Genomic DNA, 20,761 nt, shown 5'->3' with positions numbered 1-20,761 from the left:
CCTGTGGCTTAGCCATTCATCTCTGTTTATTCACCTGGGACTTAACAGTGGATGATCACTAAGGTTCTCTCCAGACAATTAGTCTACAAACAAACCAATCTTTCTGACACTGGGCTATCCTGGGTCCCTGGCCATACCTAACCTAATAGAACTCTTCAAAGTGAACCTTCTGTTATTGGGGCCCTACTAAGAGCTTCACATGTGACCCTGAGTAGATGGAGGGCATCTACTACATACTACCAATGCTAGGATCTAATAGGGAGTATCTCACATGTTCCTCCCTTCTCCACAGCTGGAAGAGCAGCAGACCTTGGAAGAGGCTATCAGCGTGGCCACTGCTGCCATGCAGCAAGGGACTATGACTCTGGAGACAGCAGTGTCGGAGAGTGGTTGCTGAGCCTGAGGGCTGGCTCCCACTTATGCTGAAGGAGGTGCTGTGCTTCACAGGCGGCCCTGTCTCCAAGGGCCCCAGCTGTGGCTGAAACATGGAAGGTGGCCACATAGGTCTCGGGTGAGACAGCAGCAGGAAAATGGTCTAACTGAAGGGGATGGGGGCCCTACACAAGAAGGGCCAGGCAGTGGGAATTGGGAGTGTGTCATCCTCAGGAGCTGAGGAGCACAAGCCTGATCACCAGGCTGCCCTGGGCACCCACTCTCCTCCCTTTGGAGAACACCCTTCCCACCTTCAGTCCATAACCCTTCTCAGGTGGAGTTTGGGGCTGCAGTGGGGACTGGCCTCTACCATGACTGGTGACGGCCTACCAGGGGAGAGAGCTAATAGCTCTTCAGCCCAGTGGGGGCAGAACAGGCCTAGCCCTGCCCCTCCCAGCAATAACCACCTCCCCAGAGGCCAGCAGAGATGCCTGGCCACTTGGCACTAGGGACTTCCTGCCACCACAGTAAGAATAAATTCCTCAGGGGCCTGTGGCTGGAGTAAAGGTGCCCAGCTCCCACCACCCAGCAACCCCCCAACCTCTCAGTGGCAGAGAGGCAGGGAGTGGCCTTGTACATAGATTGCTGGGGATTGGGGTTAATTTGTTTTGTGTGTGTTTTTTTTAATTCTATTTTGATAATTATTATTTTTCCCTGCTCTGGGTGGCGATGGCAAACAGGTGAATGCGTATTTAATAAAAGTTCCAAGTTTCCACCTGGTTCTTCCATTCTTTCAGCTCTGGACCCTGGTGGCAGGGTTGATCAAGTCAAGCTTTCATCCCTGTTTCTCTGACACAAACTGCTCGGCCTTGATGCCTAACTGGTAGGCTGGGCTACCTGGGACCCAGTTAGGAGGAAGGCCTCATGTAAGATAAGCCCAGGAGAGCTGCTGGTGTCTTCCTACCACCTGAGCAGGTGGGCTCTAGGGTAACCAAACAGGACTAGGGTGACCACTGCTTCCAAGCTCTAACTGAATCTCGGTCATTGGGATGGTGGGCCCGAAGAACTCTTTTCCTGCCTTATCTTTGTGGAATGTAGCCTCAGCCCCTCCAGCCACTCCTGACTGCACGCAGTCAGCTCCTCCCAGGGGGCAAAGCCTCAGGTTAAAGCAGGGCTGAGGGGCACCTTCGTCAAGGTTACCAAGTTTCTGATGCCTCAATGCTCTGGTGCTGAAGCCCTGGCTATGTTACCCAGCCCTGAGAAATGGGGTACAACCAGGTGTCTAGGGCTCTGCTGTGGGATTTCAAAGCCATAATCAGACCGAAAAGTGAGTGGTAAGATCAGACCAGTCCCAGTGGGAGGAAGGGATGCAGGGGAAGGAGCTGTGGGTTTGACCCTGCCCAAGCGGAAGCACCGCCGGAGCTGGAGATGCCTCTTTCCCTCTCTCAACTGTGATGGTGTCCCATGCCCCTTCCTACCATGTGAGAATGGAACCCCATCCCCTGGCCCATACTCCTAGTATAGCTAGAAGGCTCCCATTTACTCTTGCATCCCTTTGGAAGTAGAAGAGTAAGGCATGCCCCTAGCAAGGGAGTGTCTCAGAATTGCCCTGCAGGTGGCTTTAAATCCCTACTCCTGAAGTGGATATGCCCAGCCCTCATGGGCATTGGGTCTAAAGATATGGTAATACCCATGTGGAGGGCCCCAAATCCCAAAACTGCCCCTGCCAGAATCCCTGAGTTTGGGCCCCACAAGACTCACCCTTGTGTGTTTCAGATATAGTCTGGTGTCTTCAGGGACACCAGGCCCAGAGTGAGCAGTGCCCTCTGTGCCTTTTAGAGCCAATGCCCAGGGAATAGTAAGCCAGCAAATCAAGTGCCAAGTCTGCCTGACCTAGAGAGGTGCCCTGGCCGGGTTCTTCCTCTAGCTTTGTGGCATTGTCTTTGTTTTCTTCCTCTTGGGTGGAGCCCTGCCATTCCTCTTGGGTGGAGCCCCACCACCAAGGTTACACTAGGTGGCACTAAGAGAAATGCTTTACCCAAAGCGTTCTATGTACTTTCTCAGACATCTGTACCACTCTGTAAGGTTGGTATTTTTCCTGTTTACTAAGAGGAAGTGATTCATGGAGGTTAGGTTACTTAATTCAAGGCCTCACACCTGGTAAACTGTGACTCTGAAGTCAAGATGGGCTTTCTTTTTCCCTCAGGGAGCTGCCTCTTGGTAGCCTAGGAAGGCCCTGGGGCAAAGAAGCTTCTAAAAGGTCCTCACAGCCAGAGAACCAGTCCCATCAGAACAATGACCCCCAATTCTGAGAAAGTTGGTCCCTGTTCCATGCAGGGGAATGGGGCTGCCGAGCACTGCCAGAGCCACAGGCCAGCTCAGGGAGCCAGAGCAAGCAGGCAGGTGGAGCTCTTGCTCTGCACCAGGGCCCCTCTGCGGTCTCTGCAGCCGTTTGCATTTCCTGAAACCGGATCTTGATGTTAAGAGCCGCCCCTAGGCCGGGCGGGCGCCTCAGCCATGGCCCTGCGCAAGGAGCTGCTCAAGTCCATCTGGTACGCCTTCACCGCGCTGGATGTAGAGAAGAGTGGCAAGGTCTCCAAGTCCCAGCTCAAGGTGAGGGGCACTGGGGCCCAGGGGAGGCTGGCAGACACACCATATCAGTCCCTGCCGCTTGGGTGTTCAGCAGGAGTGCTCTGCTGCTCTGGGCACCCAGCCATCCAGCCATCCAGCGGCCCTGGCTCAGGTTGGAGGACTGGTACTGGGTGACTGAGCCAGCGTGGCTGGGTGGATGTTGCTGCCCACCATTCAGAAGCTTCAGTGAAGTGCATACAGAGCCACTGTGCATCATGGGGTCTGAGGACCATGAGTTAGGCCACCTCCCAGACTCCATGGGATGAGCACACACAGCTCCCCAGAGTCATGCTTGGGCACGCACCTTACTCCTCCCTGCCAGTTCCTCCTGGCTTTGGAGAAAGACAGTTAACCAGTCAGGCACTTCCTCTGGAGCAGAGGGATATAAAGGCCTTTTTCCACCTCTAAATCAAGTTAGCCTGCTGAACTACAGGTGGGACAGAGCTGGGGGAGGGGGTGAGAACTGCTGACCCCATTATACTACTGCCAAGCTCACCGTCCTGTTCCACCCATGAACATATGCACACGCACACCAGACTGGGAAGGAAACTGGGGCCTTCAGACCTTGGGAAGCCAGCCCAGGAAAAGTTCCATCAGTGATTGTCCAAGAAAATCTGCCATCTAGAAATTCTGGAAGGTCCTGGAGAGGCCAGATAATTCTCCCCCAACCCCACTCCCCACCTACCCCCAGTGGGTTAGTGCTGCCTTCCCCACTCCAGTTAGTGCAGGAAGAAGCAAGGGTCAAGGCTGCTAGAACCAGCAAACACGGGGAATGAAGCAGCATTGGCCTCAACTCTCTGGACCTGCCTTCAGGGTTAGTTCACGCACTGTGACTTTTATTGAGTGTCCCACATTAGATGATGGTCTTGGCATGAGGTTAGGCCCTATATTCCTGATATCTCCCTTTCCCTGCTTCAAAAGAGGGTCACAATCTCAGTCTCCATTCTTAATGACAAGGTAAGAGGTGCCTAGAAACCTGGCAGGTAAATGGAACATAATAGGCATTGTGCCCGACCTCCATTTAGCCCCCATATTGCTGAACTTGGATGTGCCAAGCTGGTCCTATCTTATAATCTACCCCTTAGCCAGATTTGTCAACATTTTAATAAATGATTTTCTACTTTCCCAGGAAGGAGGGTCTACCTTTGGTCTCCTGGGGAAAATCTTCCAACAGAAAGGTTTTCCTTACATGCATCTTAAATCATTTTGTTATAGGTCTAGTTACACATAGTGACATGTACCTATAATCCCAGTGACTTGGAGGGCTGAGGCAGAAGATTAAAAGTTTGAGGTCATCTTCAACAACTTAGCAAGACCCTATCTCAAAAGGGCCAGGGGAAAAAAAAATTTTCCCCGGTATCGGGGAAAAAAATCATGTTGTCTATTTGAGACCTCTGAATGTGTGGAAGAAAAATAAATCATCCAAACACCATCCCTGCAGAAACTCTGTGTCCCATACCCCACCTCCCACTCTGCCCCTTTATATCTTTCCAGGAGAATCAATCCCATGGCTTCTTGCTTCCAAGATATAATTTTCCATGTCCGTGGCCACTGAGATCTCTCCAGGCTTTCTGTGTCCCTCATGTATGACGGGTACAACCTTTATGTGGTTCCTATTTTCTGATGCCCTCTGCCAGTAAGGCTTCCTAGTTTGAAGCTCTGGCCCAGCACCCACTCCTCACCCCCACAGATTGAGTATTTCTAGGAAGAGTCCTTGGAGAGCTCACGCATTTGAACTGTACACTGTCTTTCTACCACTTAAAGCTCATATTGTACCCACTGCAGCAACTCTGGTCACACAGGTAATGGTAGATTTCACTCCTACCTGACAGAAAACTCATTCACTCTGGGAACCTAATTTAACAGTGGGAAGCTCAGGCCAATTGGGAGTGGACAGAAATGGCAAAGCCCCTGCATAGAAGGGAAGGCAAGTTTCCCCCCAAATCCAAGGGGTGAACACTGGAGTGGGAGGAAGTAATAATAATGTTGAGAGTGGGGAAGCCAGAAAGGCAGAGACGTAATAGAGAAGTGGTCAGAAGGCAGAAGAAGAAGCAGAGGAGACAGACCGTCCCGGACCCATCCCCTCCCCTGCAAGACTAGGGGGATAAGGGGGAAAGTCTCAGGGTTATACTTACTGAAACTGCCCCTAACCTTGCAGTCCACATTTGGGACCAGGAGGGAGACCTCCCTACTATTCCAGGGCAATCTATACCCAGGTGAGAATTGCTGCCTCTCCCCTGAGTGTCAGGAGGAGAGGCTGTCTTGGCTGTCCCAGGCAAACTCCTGATGAGGCCAGGGCAGAAGGAAGAACAGCAAGCCTGAGAACAGCTGGAGGGGTGGAGAGCACTTCCCTGGAGAAGAAAAGTCTTGGGCAGAGAAACCAGATGAAATTTACCCTCTGGATACTTGTAGAAAGTACAATGCTTTCATCCAGTTGGGCTGAAAACAGTGAAAACAGACCAGTGGCAATGGCACCCCTGGCCAGACGGACGAAAATGAGGCTGGAGGCTTGCACAGATGCCCAGAACCTCCTTTAAAGAGCTTGAGGAATGAGAAGCCTCCAGACAGAGGGCTGTAGCATTTTAATTTGAAAACACAAATAGGGAGCCCTTCAGAGGGAGGCTGTCCTAGTGGCCATACCCTCTCCCCAGAAGAGGGTCTGCTGTGAATGTGGTCACCACTCTCCCTGTCAGGCCATAGGCAGGGATGAGCATATGGAGCAGTGAGTCTGACTTGGTGAGGACTAGGGAGGGGAGACAGCAGGTCTGCAGCTTCACCTTGACAGACCAGAGCTGGGGGGAAACAGGGAGGGTGTGCAGGTGGCCTCCCAGGCTCCTGAGCTTCCAGCTGACACTCAGGGTAGTCCTGGAGCCAAGGGAGGGTCTGTTGCCTACTGAAGTCTCTGAGCTTCAGGCTTTGCCTCCTAACTCTATGTCATGGAGGGAAAGTTAAGAACATTCAGTCCAGAAATCTGCTGGCCAGGGTCATCTGCTTTGCCTTGACCATTCTGTGCTGCTGTTCTCCTCAGGCAAGGACATGGGGGTGGGAAAGGGAGGATGACTTAATGACATGCAGGTCACATGACTCAGAAACACACAGGCTGTGACCTATACTGCTCCCCAGCTCAGTGACCTTGGGAAAGTGATTCCATATCTGTGGTCCTCCAGTTTCTCATCTATCAAAGAAAGAAGGTTGATCTGGGGAACACCCAGCCACCCAGCTGCCCAGCCAGCCTACAAAAATAACTAAAAACAAAGACACAGAGTAGATGAACTCAATCCTTGATGCAACCTCTCCTTTCCTTTTTCTAGGTCTCTGTCCACACCCAACCCCTCCACCCCGATCTTGCCCACAATAGGTTACACAGATAATCCAGAGATTCACCTTTTAAAATTCTCAGGTCTTCATGATAATAGTTGCACTTCAGTTCCCACTGAAGTACGTTCAGTTACTTGAAGGATCTGTGTCTTTTAAAAGGATCACTTGGAACCTAGACTCTTTTAATGATTATGGTCAATTTAGGAGAGAGATCATTCATTCTTTGTGAAGTCATCTCTTGGTGCTTTTATGAATTCCCAAACCCCCTGTATCTGAAGGTACTTCCTGGTCTGTTGGCTTTAGGATCCTGAAGGCTATTTGAGACAGGCTCACTAAATTGCCTAGGCTGACTTTGAAATTGCGATCCTTCTACCTCAGCCTACTGGGTAGCTGGGATTACAGGCATGCACCATCATGTCCGCCTCCTTACTGACTTTTTGTTTGTTTGAGGGGTGCTGGGGATTGAACCCATGGCTTGGTGCATGCTAGGCAAGCACTCTGCCACTGAGCTACAGCCTCAGCCCTTACTGACTTATTGTCAATGTGGACCTAACGCCCACACCTATGCCTACACCTGGGTTTTTAGAGGACTCCAAGTCCCCAGAGGGAACCAGCCTCCTTCCCCCGGGCTTCCAGAGGAAAGAATGAATAAATGAAGCCTCGGGAGGTCTATGGTTGCTGACCCAGTGGTCAGGGGCTTCCCAGGAGGGTGAGAGAGACTGTGGGTGTCTTGAGAGAGACCAGATGGCGGCTTATGAAAAATAGACACCTGGACCCCACCCCTGGAAAATCTGAGTCAATAGGTAGGGAGGGGCCAGCATATTTCAGTTTCACCATCTCCCCAGGTGATTCAAATGTTCAGCCAGAACCGTGCAGTATAGAGATCAAGAGCAGGGCTTCCAAGCCAGACCTTGGGTGAGACACTTCATCTCTCTAAGCCTTGATTTCCTCATCTATAAAATGAGGATAATGAGAGTCCCTGCCTTCAGGGTTGAGAATTGATTGAGATCTGCAAGTGAGCTCCTGCTCCTCACTCCTCCACCCGACATTCCTCCACCGCTGCCATTTCCTTTCCAGCAGGACCCCTCTCCCTAAACCCCGCCCCCACCCCACCCAGGCACCGGAAGCCTGGCAATCTGAGGTTTATCACTGAGCCCCAAGTGTCTGGAACCTGTAATTCCTCCTGGTCCTGATCCTGACAGCTCACAGGAGTCAGAGCCTCATCCCTGGGCTCTTTGGAGTCCAATGGCAAAAGGTACTGGTGAAGAAAGCTAGCTAAATAGGTCTTAGAAGACAGTGTGGCAGATGAACCATGAAGGGAACAGCTCAAGCAACATGTGCTTCTGGGTGGCAAGTTCTATGTAATATCTCCATGTAGAGATAGGGAAACTGAGGCCAGCGAAGTTTATCTGCTCAAGAGATTCAGTCCATATCTGTCTGAGTTTTGCATTATTTTCTATTTCTTCCCATGAAGGATTTGAGTTTACCCAGTAGATATTTATTGAGTGTCCACTATGTGTCAGGCCCAGTGATACAACAGTGAGAAAACTCCAACTTAGTGGTGTTAACATCCTAGATAGAGGAAACAACATAGAATAAATAAAATGTCTAGTAGATAGATGATGATAAATGATGGGAAGAAAATATAGCAGATGCAGGCTGACAAGTGTGGAGGTTAGAGGAATTTGGGCTACAGATTTCAATAAGATGACCAAGGGAACCCACTCTGAGAAAGTGTCAACTAAGCAAAAATGGGAAGGAGGGGAAGATGCAAGCCATCAAGCCAGGCAGTGACCTGGGAGAGGAATGTTCCAGGATGCAATAACAGCAAGAAAAATGGCCCTGAGGCAAGAGTATGTCCTGTTTTAAGGAACAGCAAGGATTCCAGAGTGGCTGGAGAGGTGAGCAAGAAATAGGTCAGAGGAGGTGCAGCAGGCCAAGTCACAGGGCCTAGAGGCCTCTGGAAGGACTCCAGCTTTTACTCTGAAAATCATGGGAAATCCATAAGAAACACACTACATAGACACACACACACACACACACACACACACACACACACAGGGTCCCCCACCTGCCTGCTTTGCAAGAACCTGACATCCTAGAGAACATTGGGGAGAAATCTAATTCTTTCTCCCCTTCCTCTCTCAAAAGAGAATAAAATGAAGGCTTGGCACACATACCCTCTCTGACACAGGCCAGTTCCTGCTTCCAAGGAACTGACTTCAAGGTGAACTGCTGGTGGCGCAGCATTGCTTGATTGCACTTGGTGTGCATAAGAGAGCACAGGGGCTGTGGGACAGAAGAGGAACAAAGGCCTTGTCTCCAGACTCACAATCCAGTTGGAGAGAGAGGTTCAGGGTCAATATTCTAATAGGGAGCCAGCTCTTGAAGCCAGGCTACCTAGTTCCTACCTCAGCTTTGCCATTTATTCTTAAATTCTCCAAACCTCAATATCTTTATCTGAAAAACAGGAATATTTGTGTAGCAAGGTGGTGGTAGAGGCTAGAACTGGATAATAAAAAGCACCTCGGGGCTGAGATGTGACTCTGATAGAGCACTGGCCTAGCCTGCGTGAGAGACTCTGGGCTTCATCCACAGCATCTTTTTTTGTTATTATTGTTAATATTTATTTTTTGGTGTAGATGGACACAACACAATGCCTTTATTTTTATGTGGTGCTGAGGATTGAACCTGGGCCCCGCCCATGCTAGGCCATCGCTCTTCTGCTGAGCCACAATCCCAGCCCCATCCACAGCATCTTAAAAAAGAAAGAAAGAAAAGAACAACACCCTATACGGTGGCTATCACATAGTGAGTGCACAATTTGCACAATAGTAACTTTTTTTTTAAAGAGAGAGAGAGAAAAAAAATTTTAATATTTTTTAGTTTTTGGTGGACACAACATCTTTATTTTATTTTTATGTGGTGCTGAGGATCAAACCCAGTGCCCTGCGCATGCCAGCCGAGCACGTTACCGCTTGAGCCACTTCCCCAGCCCAATAGTAACTTTTTAATCATCACACTGTCTGTGATAAGTGCTATAACAGAATTGCCCCAGAACATTTTTAAAAATTTATTTTTACAAGATTTCAAATTTCAACCCCTTAGTTCTAATATCTTGAATCTGTTCAACAGACCCATGTTTTCCCTGCACACCGTCTTGACCACCACCATCCCATCCAACCTCGCTCCATCTCATAGACCATTTTTCATGAATCTTCTTTGAGCCCTCTCCAGCCCCCCTCAGTCTGTTAAGGGGCCCTTCGTTGATCAGACACTCCTGGGTGCCAGGCACACCGCAGCCTGAACACTGAGTCTATGATGGAAACTGTGATAAGTTCAAGGCTGCTGCCTCCCTGCAGATAGCCCAGCACTGTGGGAAACACCTGGGCTTTGAAGTCTGACGGAGCTGGATTGGAATCCCAAGCCCTTGCTCACTGTGGGTCCTTGGGCAAGTTAATGGATCCTGTGAGCCTCAGTGTCCTATCTATAGAAAGAAGACACTGACACCTAATCAAGTAGTTGAAAGCATGGCTGCCAGGGTTGGAATCCCAGCTCTACCAGTTCTGCCAGCTGAGAAACATCTCAGAGCCTCAGGGGTTTTTTTCATCTGTAAAAGAGGATATGAATAGTCAGTAGGGAGGTTAATGAATGATGTGTAAAGTGCTTAGCTCAGTGCTTGGCACCTGGTACGTAGATACGTTTTAGTTATTATTGAACTGAACAGTGTACAGAGGACTCAGCCAGGATGGGGGTGCTGATGAGCAGGGAGGTGGGCACAGTACTTTAGCCCAATTTTGTTTGGAGCGCAGAAAGGCAAACTGCCACTCTGTCTCAGGTGCTGTCCCACAACCTGTACACGGTCCTGCATATCCCCCATGACCCTGTGGCCCTGGAGGAGCACTTCCGAGATGATGATGATGGCCCCGTGTCCAGCCAGGGCTACATGCCCTACCTCAACAAGTACATCCTGGACAAGGTGGGCCTCACTTTGTGGGACACTTCTAACCTCTCCCCACTTCTCCAGCCTGGCCAGCACCCCAACACCTTGCTATTCCAACTCTTCCCTACCCCCCAGTTAACCCCCACTTCTGCCCCCTCTGTCCATCCTTGTTCTCCCAGTCATCACATCCCAGCCATCTGTCCCCTTCTTGTCCCACTCAGCTCACCCTCAATGTCTCCCCTCTCTATCCTAGCCTCCACCCTAACCGCAGCCTTTCCACCCCATCCCTGCCCAAAACCACCTCTGGCTCCCAGCTTAATGTCACCCCGCTCCCCTCACCTGTCATTCTCTTCCCAGGTCTCCTTGGCCATCCACTCCCCCTGAGCCTCTCTCTTCCTTCTTCCTTTGGACTGAGGGAATGACATTTCTTTGTCAGCAGGGCACTTGGGCTGGTGTGGTATGTTGGGGAGTGGTTGGGAGATTGGAACCAGCTAGTTACCTGGTAATCGGCTCAGGGATTCCTCATATTCAGCACTGGACTTGGCAGGGTGGGGAGCAGGAATATAAATGAACACAAGTAACCCAGCTGGAGCCTTGTTTGGTGGTAGATCGGGGATGGGACAAATGGCTGACTGGCAGGTCTGGTGGCAGGTGGAAGAGGGGGCTTTCGTTAAAGAGCACTTTGATGAGCTGTGCTGGACCCTGACGGCCAAGAAGAACTATCGAGCAGATAGCAACGGGAACAGCTTGCTCTCCAATCAGGATGCCTTCCGCCTCTGGTGCCTCTTCAACTTCCTGTCTGAGGACAAGTACCCTCTGATCATGGTTCCTGATGAGGTGAGGGTGACGGCAGACCCGGGGACTGAGTCACTGGGGCCAGGCCCCAACAACACCATGAAGGAAGCCAATCACTTTCCGTACCCTCCCACTTCCTCTCCCTTCATTGTCTCCCTATGCTGGTACCTGTCCCCACTCAGCTGTCTCCAGATATCTAGAACTACCCATGTTGGAGCAATTGTGCCTTCTTCCAGAACCAAAAAGTACACTTCTCTCAAGGTTCTGCTAGTCCTCACGGAAGGAAAAATGGTCTGCAAACTTCATTAAACAGAAGTGTTTGATGATATGTTGCTGAACATTTTTAAATGAGAACATTTAAGGTCAAATATTGGGATTTTAGGAACTGTGATAATCTAGCAGGTGCTTTGTTACGGGATGGGAGACCTTGGAAGATGGGAGACCAGGAAATAACTTCAGTTACTCAAGGTGGGCAAAGCCCTAGTTCCAGATTTTTCCTATCTCCCCCCCCCCCCCCGGAGAGTCAGGGCTGACTCAGGGGCCCAGAGAGACAGCATCCTTAGAGAAGAGGCCAGGAACATAGCCATTACCTCCTTTAGCTCATGGGTAAAAACCAAGAGCAGTCATTTTCTTTTCCTATCCACCCTCCCTCTTTGGCACACTTCTCTCCTCTGCCCATTCAGCTTTCTCCTACCCTTTGGTCTGGTGGTGGCTATAGCAGCACAAGGGTGAATTTAGGTCTTCATAGTAGGGTGCACAAAGGAGGGTGTGTCCTACCATGTCAGGCTGGAGATTTAGCTCAGTGGTTAAGCGCTTGTCTAGCATGTGTGAGGCCCTGAGTTCAATCCCCAGCACCACACACACACACACACACACACACACACAAGTCCTAGCATGTCTAACAATTGTGGAAAGAGTGGGAAAGCTACCTAAAGAGAGTTTCCAAAGATGCTGGAGCAAGAGAGGGACACGTGTCCATCTGAGTGGACAACCTTGTCAGATTCCTTGCCAGTGAGGGCAAAGTGGCCTCTCAGAGGCCAGAAGGCCTCTTGCTGCTATTATCAACATGCAGTGAGAACAAACTGCAGCAGGATATACCCCAACCACCACTTCCTGTTCCTCTGAAATGGGTTTCCTGTCCCTGCCTTTCTTACTCCCACCCCCAACCCCCTACCTTCCCACAGGGCAATGATACAGGGTTGGGGATTGGGGTTTGGAATAAGGACCCAAATGGGAATCTGGAGATCCAAATGGATGGAGTTCTGGCTGCCCCCAACTTGCTGTGTGACTTAAAACAAGTTACTTCCCACTTTGGGCTTTGGTTTTGTCATCCACAAAGTAAGGACATGAAATGAGAGTTTTATGCCATCTCTGACTTGTTTATGAGTCTCTGCCTCTGCCTGGCCCCCAGCTCTCAGCTCCCACCTTCACCCTGCCCTTAATTTAAAATAGGAAGAAGTAGGACTGGGGCCGGGAAGGGAACGAGGATGCTTGAGTTGGGAGTAGGGCTCCAGGGTTCCCTCCAGAATCTCCATCCTGGTCTCCCTTGGCATTGTCCTCTGGCCCTCTCAACCCCTTGTCCTTCATCCCCTCTACCAGGCTCTAGGACCCCAGATGGAATGCCCCTGGTGTTGGTGTGGCAATATAGCCTGCTGCTGTCACCAGGCCTTCCCTTTCCCCTTCCAGGTAGAATACCTGCTGAAGAAGGTACTCAGCAGCATGAGTTTGGAGGTGGGCTTGGGCGAGCTGGAGGAGTTGCTGGCCCAGGAGGCCCAGGCAGCCCAGACCACCGGGGGACTCAGTGTCTGGCAGTTCCTGGAGCTCTTCAACTCTGGCCGCTGCCTGCGGGGTGTGGGACGGGACACCCTCAGCATGGCCATCCATGAGGTCTACCAGGAGCTCATCCAAGATGTCCTGAAGCAGGTCAGCCAAGCTGGGAACCAGGGAGAACACCAGGAGGGTGATGGGGGGGCCTTGGAATCTCTAACTTGACTCTGACCAGCAGGGCTACCTCTGGAAGCGGGGGCACCTGAGGAGGAACTGGGCAGAACGCTGGTTCCAGCTGCAGCCCAGCTGCCTCTGCTACTTTGGGAGTGAAGAGTGCAAGGAGAAAAGGGGCACCATCCCCCTGGATGCCCACTGCTGTGTGGAGGTGAGGGCATGAGGGAAAGGCAAAGGGCCCAGAGGGTTCCTGGGGTGGTGGGAGGAAAAGGGGGTCAGGGGGAAGAATGGAGGAAACACCCATTTCTGCTAGGTTCGTGTAACCCAAATATACCTGGGTGCCTCCAGGCCATTCTCGTGCATGTCAGACTCCAAAAGAACTAAAATCAAATACTAATATAAATACCAAACTCAATAGTGAATAATGTGGATTTTGCTAAAGATTTCAGAGAAGATGGTTTATATCCACACTTCATAGCAAATCCTTTTTAAAAATCCTCTTAGGAGGACTTTCTCCTTCATCTAAATTCCATACTTCCCTATCCTCACCCCCTATTCCTTCTCCCTCTTCTCTTCCATTCTCTCTTCCCTTAGTTGTGTTCATTATTATTTTAGAGACTTAAAAAAAAAAAAAACAAACAGTATTTTAGGGTCAGGTACGGTGGTGCATGCCAGTAATCCCAGCAGCTAGGGAGGCTGAGGCAGGAGGATAGCAAGTTCAAAGCTAGCCTCAGCAGAAACAAGGCTCTAAGCACTCAGTGAGACCCTATCTCTAAATAAAATATAAAATAGGGCTGTGGATGTGGCTTGGTGGTCAAGTGCTCCTGAGTTCAATCCCTAGTACCAATAAATAAATAAATAAATAAATAAATAAATAAATAAATAAAATTTTAAAAACAGTATTTTAAATGGTAGATATATAAATATATCCATATATTTGTGTCAGTATATATATCTCCATATATATCAGTGTATATGTGTGTGTGTGTATATATATATATATATATATATATATATATATATGAAATTTGCCATTTTAACAATCTTAGGTGTACCATTCAGTGGCATTAAGTACTTGCAATATTGGGCCATCATCATTATTATATATTTCCAGTTTTTTTTTAATTACCCCAAACAGAAACTCTGTACTCATTTAAGCACCAACTGTTCATTCCCTCTTCTCTTCAGCCCTTCATAGCCTCTATTACACTTTGTCTCAAATTTGCCTATCCTAGGTACCTTATGTCAGCGGAATTATACAATAGTTTTCATTTTGTGACTGGCTCCTTTCACTTAGCATCATTTCCAAACTTCATCTTTGTTGTGGAATGTATAGGAATTTCCTTCCTCTTTAAGGCTGAATAATATTCCATCAGATGGATATACCATATTTTGTTTATCCATTCATCTGTTGATGGACATTTGGGTTAGTTCCACTGTTTTGCTATTGTTAACAATGCTATTATGTATGAGTTTCTATGTGGACATGTTTTCTTTTCTCTTGGGTATACACATTCTAGGAGAAGAAATGCTGGATTGTGTGGTAATTCTAACTTTGGGGGTAACTGCAAATGTTTCTTCAGCAGTATACCATTTTACACTCTTACCAGTGGTATATAAGAATTCCAATTTCTCTAATCCTTGTCAACTCTTGTTATTTTACATTTAAATTGTTGCTATCCTAGGCTCTGTCCATTTTTGTCACATAAGGAAATAGATATTGCTATGGAAAGAACATAGATGGAGGTGGAACTCCCAGCTTCTCCACTAACAGGCAGTGTGAATTGGACACTTTCCTGGAACCCTTGGCACCACAGTCTCTTTCTCTGTCAAGTAGAGCCAATAATGCCTGTCTGGCAAGGGTGAGGGGGAGTAGTGGATAAAATGGTCCACATAAAACACTAGAGCAGTGTTGGAACATAAGAAGCTCAATGTGTAGCAGCAGCTGTGATTTTCCACAGAATGCAAGCAGAGTGAAGGCAGGGACTTGTTCCGTTAGGCGCCCCTTAGTATCCCCAAACCCTAAAACACCGAGTTGCATTCAACAGATGCTCCAAATACCTGTGGGATGAATGGACTTTCTCACTAGGCAGCGTTACAATCAAACGAGTGGCATGGGGAGGCCCCTGTGACTGGAAGTGTTCAAGCCTGTACTATGTACTAGGCTCTGTGGAAAGATACCAAGGTGAAAATGGCCCCATCCAGTCTTAAAAGGGCAAAGGCTAGAGCTAGGGAATCTCAAGTACCTCTGCCACTAATCCTCCTGCCCACTCAGGCTCCTGGCGAGTTTGCAGGGAAGAAAGTCAGCTAGGAGAGGGAGGGGCTTGAGCTGGGACACCTCTTGGCCAGGTGTGGCCCAGACCTCAGTGAGGCCAGCCGGGCTGGGGCTACCTGCCCTCTCTCAGGTGCTGCCAGACCGCGAAGGAAAGCGCTGCATGTTCTGTGTGAAGACCGCCAGCCGCACCTATGAGATGAGCGCCTCAGACACGCGCCAGCGCCAGGAGTGGACAGCTGGTAAGCGCTCGGTGGGTGAGGGCTGTGTCTGGTTTGGCGTCAGTTGCCCCATCTTTGAAAAGGGGGTGATAGGACTGGCGAGGTAGCTCAAAACCCTCAGCACCAAAAATAAATAAATAAAGACAGAAAAAGGGGGTGATAGTGATAATATTCAGCTCGGCGGGAGCTAGAAAGTGGACCTGAGAGACTCCTTAGGCCCAGGTGACCCTCTCCCGCTCCGCCCGCAGCCATCCAGACCGCGATCCGGCTGCAGGCGGAGGGGAAGACATCGCTGCACAAGGACTTGAAGCAGAAGCGGCGCGAACAGCGGGAACAACGGGAGCGGCGCCGGGCGGCCAAGGAAGAGGAGCTGCTGCGGCTGCAGCAGTTGCAGGAGGAGAAGGAGCGGAAGCTGCAGGAGCTGGAACTGCTGCAGGAGGCGCAGCGACAGGCGGAGCGGCTGCTGCAGGAGGAAGAGGAGCGCCGTCGCAGCCAGCACCGGGAGCTGCAGCAGGCCCTGGAGGACCAATTGCGGGAGGCGGAGCAGGTGATGTCAGCCTTGGGGGCGGGGCCTGGAGTGGAGGGCGGGGCGGAGGGGTGAGCGTTGAGACGAAGTTTGGAATGGGGACGGTCAGAACAGAGCCATGGACTTAAAAGTGGCATAGGAGACCCAGACTGTGATATGGGTGGGACTTGTGGCTAAGGAAATAGAGGGCAGGGTGGGAACATGGCCAAGGGATGGCTAGAGATGAGGGATGGTATGAAGTGGGGAGAGAGGACTGAGTGACAGGTGTAGAATGGGGCCATATTCTGAAGTCTTTCCCAGGGGACTCAGCTTGGACTCAAGGAGCAGCTGAAGACTGAGTGAGAATAGTTTGGACCAAGGTTGGACTAGACCTGAACTGAGATCTGCAGGAAGGCAAATAGATAGGACTTTTCTGGAGGTGGACTAGACCTGCAAAGGCTATTAGATTTAGGATTTGAAAGATCTGGTCTAGTGTCAGAGACAGGTGGATTCAATCCAGTTCTGCCTTCTAGGAGCCATGTTATTTCAGGAAATTTACTCAGCTTCTCTGTGCTTCATTTACCTAAGAGTAAATGTTGATATTGATAGAACTTTGCTCATGGAGGTAGGGTAAGGATTAAGAGAGGAAACACTTGTAAAGTGTTCAATAATTTTTGGTTGTTGTAATAATAATTATAGCCACCTTCTTTCTAACACCAGCCATAATGATATTATAATATATATCATAATTATTAGGGCTGGTGCTAAGAGATGATCATATTTTAATTTAATGTTATTTAATTGTAATATAACACACTATGTTATTTAATAGATATAATAATATGTAATTTGTGGGGTGGTACTAGGGATGAAACCTAGGGCCTATGAACATGCTAGGTGAGTGCCCTGCCTTTGAGCTAGGAAGGAAATGACCAGGCATCTGTTCACTCTCAGAAAGGGGTCAGATCAGGAAATCACAAAATAAAGGAATCCCCCAGTCCCTCACTCCCAGGTAGCCTGGTAGAGAAGCCCCAGGGAACCACAGGACACAATCACCAAACTCCCCAGTCTTCCCATTTCCCAACCATTTACCACCCCCAACCCTTCTGCTGCAGGCTCGAGCCTCCATGCAGGCCGAGATGGAGCTGAAGAAGGAGGAGGCTGCCCGGCAGCGGCAGCGCATTAAGGAGCTGGAGGAGATGCAGCAGCGGTTGCAGGAGGCTCTGCAACTGGAGGTGAAAGCTCGGCGTGATGAGGAGGCAGTGCGCCTCGCCCAGACCAGGTAGGCCTGAGGGGCCCTTTCCTGCTTTTCCAATACGCTCACTACTGAGCAGCTGCGAGGTGCCTAGGCCCTGGAGAGACACCGTGCACTCCCGACAGACTGCTGGAGGAGGAGGAGGAGAAGCTGAAGCAGTTGATGCACCTGAAGGAGGATCAGGAGCGCTACATCGAACGCACGCAGCAGGAGAAGCAAGAGCTGCAGCAGGAGATGGCGCTGCAGAGCCGCTCCCTGCAGCAGGCCCAGCAGCAGCTGGAGGAGGTGCGGCAGAACCGGCAGAGAGCCGACGAGGACGTAGAGGTGAGGCCCTGGAACTGGATGGAGGGCGAGGTGGGCGTGTCATCCGGAGCCAAAGTTCCATCCCTCAGACCCTGGCGTTATCTTCATCTGACTGTGTGACCTTGGTAGGCTGCCTAACCGCTCTTCATTTTTAGTCCTCCATCTGGAAAGGAAACTATTAATTCAACTGTTATGAAAAATAAAGAGATGTAATACATGATTTTTAGTAAAACTACTAAGAAACATTGCTGCTATGTTTATTATTATTAATCTGACTGGCCGTGGAGGTATACCCTTGCAATCCCAGCTACTCAGGAGACTGAGGCAGAAAAATCTGAAGATAGAGACCTAACTGGGCAATTTAGGAAACCCAGCCTCAAAATAAAATTAAAAGGGCTGGGGAGTCCCTCAGTGGTCTAACTCTTGCCTAGCATGCATGAGGTCCTGGGTTTGTTGCCCAGCACAGCAAAATCAAATCAATCATTAATCTAGGCAGAATATTTTCCTCCTATTCTTCCAAGCCTTTGTCTTACTGTCCCTGAACTTGATCTTCACTCCCTGAAGTATAAATCTCCATAGAAGAGGCTTTAAATTTTTCTATTTTAATTTTTTTTAAAGAGAGAGAGAGAGAGAGAGAGAGAGAGAGAGTTTTTTAATATTTATTTTTTAGTTTTCAGCAGACACAACATCTTTGTTTGTATGTGGGGCTGAGGATCGAACCCGGGTCGCTCGCATGCCAGGCGAGCGCGCTACCGCTTGAGCCACATCCCCAGCCCTGTATTTTAATTTTGATCTTTTATTTTTATTAATATTGATGATTTTATTTTGGCTTTATTGGCCAAAATTATGAAATTTTGATTTATGAAATCACTGCAAAAAATTTAAACAATACAGAAATATGCAACATAGGAAAGGACAGTTCCTTCATGATCTACCCACCTCACAACTACTGCCAACGATCTGTATATATTGGTGCAGAGGTTCCTGCATTAGTTCAGTGGTTTAGAATTCAGCATGTGTCCTTGGGAAAACCTCTTTGTGTGTGTGTGTGTGTGTGTGTGTGTGTGTGTGTGTGTGTGTGTCTGGTGCTGGGGATTGAACCCAGGGCCTTGTGCATCTGAGGCAAGCACTCTGCCAACTGAGCCATATCCCCAGCCCCTCTTAACCTCTTTTGAACTTGTCTGTTGCTAAGTTCTGCTCTGTAAATTAAGATTAATATGCTTAGCACATCTAAGCTGCTCAATAGAGACTATTATTATAATAGATTATTTTTTACTCTTGAGGGTCCAAGAGCCCCCTAAAATTGGAGGCAAACTGTTCATCTACATAAGTCTTTATGAACATTCATGGGTTTCTAGGGAGGTAATTAGTAGCCTGGTCAGATTCTAAGAGGCTGTGAACCTGAAAAGATCAGGATCGCCAGCCAAGGATGGTGGCTCTGACCCATTCCCCACTGACCCTGCCCTCACAGGCTGCTCAGAGGAAGTTGCGCCAGGCCAGCACCAACGTGAAACACTGGAATGTCCAGATGAACAGGCTCATGCATCCAATTGAGCCTGGAGGTAAGAAGGGGTAGACTGGGACTTTCCCTGGGGTTGGGAAGGGAAAGAAAAGGGAAGAAAAAAGGGATGCCTCCAGACCTCCTGGGCTGGCAAGGTGGGACTGAAAGTCACATGCCCTTGCCTTTGCCCTTCACATGTGGTTTTCTCCTTGATTGCTGTCTTTTCCAGATAAGCGTCCAGTCACCAGCAGCTCCTTCACAGGCTTCCATCCCCCTCTACTTGCCCGCCGAGACTCCTCTCTAAAGCGCCTGACCCGCTGGGGATCCCAGAGAAACAGGACCCCCTCACCCAACAGCAGTGAACCAAAGTCCCTCAATGGTGGGGATGAGACTCCAGTCCCAGCCTCCACCGCTCAAGAAGATAATCTGGATCCCCCACCAGAAAATTAGCCTCTCCTAGCCCCTTGTTGCTTCCAACATCATGTCCACCAGGACCTGGCCACAGCTGGCCTGTGGATGACACTGGCCCCTGAAAGGAGAGGGAGCTGAGGTCCTGGTGCCAGGGACCCAGGTCCTCCAACCAGGAGACTGTCCAGGATGGAACATGGTTTGTCTCTTGTACCAGTCCTAAGCCCCAGACCATGGCTGAGACTGTCTGATGTGTTAATATTTGAGAACTTGGCCCTGTGCTTTAGCCCCAAGGACCAATGACCTGGACTGGGAAAGAGAGCGAACAAGCAAAACAAGGGCCATCGGCCCGCAAGCTGCCACTAAGTTGTAGAGGCATTTTTCCAAATAAAAACTGTTCTTAGAAGGAATTATTAGCTCAGGTCTGTCTCTCTCTCCTACCATTCCCTTTTTTCTTCCTTCAAGTCCATTTATAGGTTCCAAAGGCAGTGGGTACAGTGAAATGGTTAGGAATGTGGGCTATGGAGCTAGACTGCCTGGGGTCTGCACCCAACTCTGCCTCTTTCTAACTGATTGACTTTGGTGAAGTTTCTTCACATTTGGATCCTCTAGTTTCTACATTGGTAAAATGAAGGTACTACTAAAACCTACTCTAGAGGGTTGTGTAAGGACTAACTGCTTGGCATATGGGCAAGCACCATCACTGAAATCAGCCAAAAATGTTTATTGAGCATCTACTGTGTCCTGCAATTTCCCAGTTTATTTAATTCTCATGACAACCTGAAGAACCAGATTATCTTTTTCATTTTACAGATAGACAATTGAGGCTCAAGGAGGTTAGCTAATTTTCCCAAAGCCTCACAAACTTGCTTTTCTTCCTGTGTTCTCTGACTCACTGACCTTGTTACCTTAGACAAGAGATATGGGAATCTAGAATCTGGGAAGATTTGCTTCTTTCTCAAACCCCTCACCCCAAACCTATCATCAAATCCTGTAGATTCTGCTATATACTCTCCTATCTGTCCCTCCATTTCCATACTTATGGCCAGCCACTGCCACGGCTGAGACCTTTGACTATGCTACCTGGGTGTTAACTTTTGACTCTGACTTCATCATGCCCTATACTTAATAAATCACAAAGTCCACTCAGTCCTACCCAAGAGTGCTGATAGTCAAGTTCACATTCCCATATATGGCAGAGGAGGCCCAAGACAATCTGACCCATGAAGACCTTGTAGATTTACTTTCAGCTTCCTCTTTTTCTTCCTGGAAGCCCCATCTGGCTGTAACAGGATC

At 49.2% G+C, this 20,761-nt stretch overlaps 2 protein-coding genes across 4 annotated transcripts in view; both read left to right on the top strand.

Annotated features, from left to right (window-relative positions):
• Znf76 (zinc finger protein 76) overlaps window positions 1–1,135 on the top strand; it is a 34,244-nt gene extending 33,109 nt beyond the window's left edge. For all 3 annotated transcript variants that reach the window (XM_026383545.2, XM_026383544.2, XM_026383543.2), the window contains one exon: window positions 293–1,135. In XM_026383545.2, the coding sequence (XP_026239330.2) occupies window positions 293–397 (105 nt within the window). In that variant the 3' untranslated portion in view covers window positions 398–1,135. The remainder of the gene's footprint in view (window positions 1–292) is intronic.
• Window positions 1,136–2,889: 1,754 nt separating this feature from the next.
• Def6 (DEF6 guanine nucleotide exchange factor) lies at window positions 2,890–19,767 on the top strand. Its single transcript, XM_026383650.2, has 11 exons — window positions 2,890–2,985; window positions 10,160–10,300; window positions 10,916–11,101; window positions 12,746–12,982; window positions 13,065–13,211; window positions 15,406–15,514; window positions 15,742–16,040; window positions 17,114–17,280; window positions 17,379–17,577; window positions 19,028–19,118; window positions 19,287–19,767. The coding sequence occupies exons 1-11, from the start codon at window positions 2,890–2,892 to the stop codon at window positions 19,505–19,507; spliced, it is 1,893 nt and encodes a 630-aa protein (XP_026239435.1). The 3' UTR covers window positions 19,508–19,767.
• The last annotated feature ends 994 nt before the right edge of the window (window positions 19,768–20,761 follow it).

The sequence above is a fragment of the Urocitellus parryii genome, chromosome 8 (genome assembly GCF_045843805.1).
Source record: "Urocitellus parryii isolate mUroPar1 chromosome 8, mUroPar1.hap1, whole genome shotgun sequence".
In the NCBI taxonomy this organism is placed as follows: domain Eukaryota; kingdom Metazoa; phylum Chordata; class Mammalia; order Rodentia; family Sciuridae; genus Urocitellus; species Urocitellus parryii.
The sequence above is the reverse complement of the archived record's forward strand: the minus strand, read 5'-3'. Positions and strand labels throughout refer to the sequence as shown.

Coding starts and splice junctions, on each gene's coding strand:
- Def6 (XM_026383650.2), top strand. CDS start 2,890: ATGGCCCTGCGCAAGGAGCTGCTCAAGTCCATCTGGTACGCCTTCACC. Junction 17,281..17,378: donor GTGCGCCTCGCCCAGACCAG/GTAGGCCTGAGG, acceptor CACTCCCGACAG/ACTGCTGGAGGAGGAGGAGG. Junction 17,578..19,027: donor GAGCCGACGAGGACGTAGAG/GTGAGGCCCTGG, acceptor CTGCCCTCACAG/GCTGCTCAGAGGAAGTTGCG.